Source organism: Mandrillus leucophaeus, unplaced genomic scaffold (assembly GCF_000951045.1).
Source record: "Mandrillus leucophaeus isolate KB7577 unplaced genomic scaffold, Mleu.le_1.0 Scaffold11, whole genome shotgun sequence".
Taxonomy (NCBI): domain Eukaryota; kingdom Metazoa; phylum Chordata; class Mammalia; order Primates; family Cercopithecidae; genus Mandrillus; species Mandrillus leucophaeus.
Window position 1 is genome coordinate 4,232,670 of NW_012099209.1, and position 2,783 is coordinate 4,235,452.

At 45.7% G+C, this 2,783-nt stretch overlaps 1 protein-coding gene across 2 annotated transcripts in view; it reads left to right on the plus strand.

Moving 5' to 3' along the window:
• The window catches only part of ZNF101 (zinc finger protein 101), a 21,784-nt gene extending 19,297 nt beyond the window's left edge, over positions 1 to 2,487 (plus strand). For both annotated transcript variants that reach the window (XM_011990872.1, XM_011990868.1), the window contains exons 3-4: positions 563 to 623; positions 1,015 to 2,487. In XM_011990872.1, the coding sequence (XP_011846262.1) occupies positions 563 to 623; positions 1,015 to 2,107 (1,154 nt within the window). In that variant the 3' untranslated portion in view covers positions 2,108 to 2,487. The remainder of the gene's footprint in view (positions 1 to 562; positions 624 to 1,014) is intronic.
• Positions 2,488 to 2,783: the final 296 nt, after the last annotated feature.

Here is a 2,783-nt window from a genome sequence, read left to right on the forward strand (position 1 = left end):
AATAAATCGGGCATCGTGGGCCAGGTACAGTGGCTTACCCCTGTAATCCTAGTGTTTTGGGAAGCCACGGTGGGAGGACTGCTTGAGTCCAGGAGCTGCACTCCAGCCTGGGCAACAGAGCAAGACCCTGTCTCTTTAAAAAAAAAAAAAAAACACAATGGTGGGGGGTGGGCAATTGTGGTGGCTCATGCCTATAATCCCAGCACTTTGGGAGGCTGAGACAGGTGGATCACCTGAGGTCAGGAGTTTGGGACCAGCCTGGTCAACGTGGCGAAACCTCGTCTCTACTAAAAATACAAAAGTAGCTGCGTGTGGCAGTGCATAGCTGTAATCCCAGCTACTCGGGAGGCTGAGGAAGGAGAATCACTAGAACTCAGGAGGTGGAGGCTGCAGTGAGCAAAGATTGTATCACTGCACTCCAGCCTGGGTGGCAGAGTGAGACTTTGTTTCAAAAAAAAAAAAAATTATCGGGTATTGTGGCAGTGTTTAATGAACTTAGAACCTAGTGATTTTTCTGTAATTTTAAGTAATTCATAATGATTTCTCTGGGTCTACATTTTAGGAATCCAATGGAAAGACCAGGACACTGAGAATCTGTACCAAAATCTGGGGATTAAGCTAAGGTAATCTGCACTCACAAGAGGAAGAATGTAATAAAGATTCTCTTGAGGGAATCTTAGCATGTCAGGAAAGTTAAAAAAAAATACAAGACAAGTAAGTACAATGTTAGATTTTTAACTGATTATTAGAAGATTGCCACCAACAATCTATCCTTCAATGTAATATAGATATTGAGTGTCTGGACAGGGTACTAAGAATCTGTGACATGGATGTCACTGTTTGGATAATAGCTACGGGGAGCTGGGTAGCAGAATCATCAATACACTTCCTTTCTAATAATTCTGACCTGGCAGAAAAGCTCCACTTTTCCTGATTTTGGTAGCAGCATAAGTCTTAAGACATGTCCATTAATAGAAAAGCGTGAATAAACCATGCGCCTGTCATTTTTCATAGAAGTCTGGTGGAGAGACTCTGTGGACGTAAAGAAGGGAGTGAACACAGAGAAACCTTCAGGCAGATTCCTGATTGTCACCTGAACAAGAAAAGTCATACTGGAGTGAAACCATGCAAATGCAGCGTGTGTGGGAAAGTCTTCCTCCGTCATTCGTTCCTGGACAGGCACATGAGAGCTCATGCTGGACACACAAGATCCGAGTGTGGTGGGGAATGGGGAGAGAAGCCCCATAAACAGAAACAACGTGGGAAAGCCTCCGTCTCTCCCAGTAGTGGTGCACAGCGCACAGTAACACCAACTCGAAAGAGACCTTATGAATGCAGGGTGTGCGGGAAAGCCTTTAGTTCTCCTGATTTATTTCAAATCCATCAAAGAACTCACACTGGAAAGAGGTCCTATAAATGTAGGGAAATAGTGAGAGCCTTCACCGTTTCCAGTTTCTTTCGAAAACATGGCAAAATGCATACTGGAGCAAAACGCTATGAATGTAAATACTGTGGAAAACCTATCGATTATCCCAGTTTATTTCAAATTCATGTTAGAACTCACACTGGAGAAAAACCTTACAAATGTAAACAATGTGGTAAAGCCTTCATTTCCGCAGGTTACCTTCGGACACATGAAATCAGATTGCACGCGCTGGAGAAACCCTACCAATGTCAGGAATGTGAGAAAAAATTCAGTTGCTCCAGTTCCCTTCACAGACATAAAAGAACCCACGGTGGAGGGAAACTCTACAAATGTCAGAAATGTGCCAAAGTCTTTAGATGCCCCACGTCCCTTCGAGAACATGAAAGGGCGCACACTGGAGAAAGACCTTATGAATGTAATAAATGTGGTAAAACCTTCAATTATCCCAGTTGTTTTCGAAGACATAAAAAAACTCACAGTGGAGAAAAGCCATATGAATGTAAAAGGTGTGGTAAAGCCTTTCGGTCGTGCAGTTCCCTACGAAGACATGAAATCATTCACACTGGAGAAAAGCCCTTTGACTGTAAACAGTGTGGTAAAGTCTTTACTTTTTCAAATTACCTTAGGCTTCATGAAAGAACTCATTTGGCTGGGCGCAGCCAGTGCTTTGGCAGGAGGTAGGGGGATCACCTGAGCCCAGGAGTTTGAGACCAGCCTGGGCAACATAAGAAGGCCCCACATCGGCCAGATGCGGTGGCTTGTGCCTGTAATCCCAGCCCTTTGGGAGGCCGAGGCGGGTGGATCACCTGAGGTCCAGAGTTCGAGACCAGCCTGGCCAACATGGTGAAACCCCGTCTCTACTAAAAATACAAAAAAACTAGCTGGGCATGGTGGTGGGCACCTGTAGTCCCAGCTACTCGGGAGGCTGAGGCAGGAGAATCGCTTGAACCCAGGAGGCAACCTGGGAGGTTGCAGTAAGCCAAGATCACACCATTGCACTCCAGCCTGGGCAACAAAAGCGAGACTCCATCTCAAAAAAAAAAAAAAAAGAAAAGAAGGCCCCATATTGTGTGGTGGCTCACGCCTGTAATCCCAGCACTTTGGGAAGCCGAGGTGGGCAGATCACGAGGTCTGGAGATTGAGACTATCCTGGCCAACATGGTGAAACCCCATCTCTACTAAAAATACAAAAATTAGCCCGGTGTGGTGGCAAGTGTTGAGATTACAGGTGTGAACCACCGCTCCCAGCCTTTTTTTTTCCCCCCCCGAGACACAGTCTCGCTCTGTTGCCTAGGCTAGAGTGCAGTGGCACGATCTTGGCTCACTGTAGCCTCTGACTTCTGAGTTCAAGCAATTT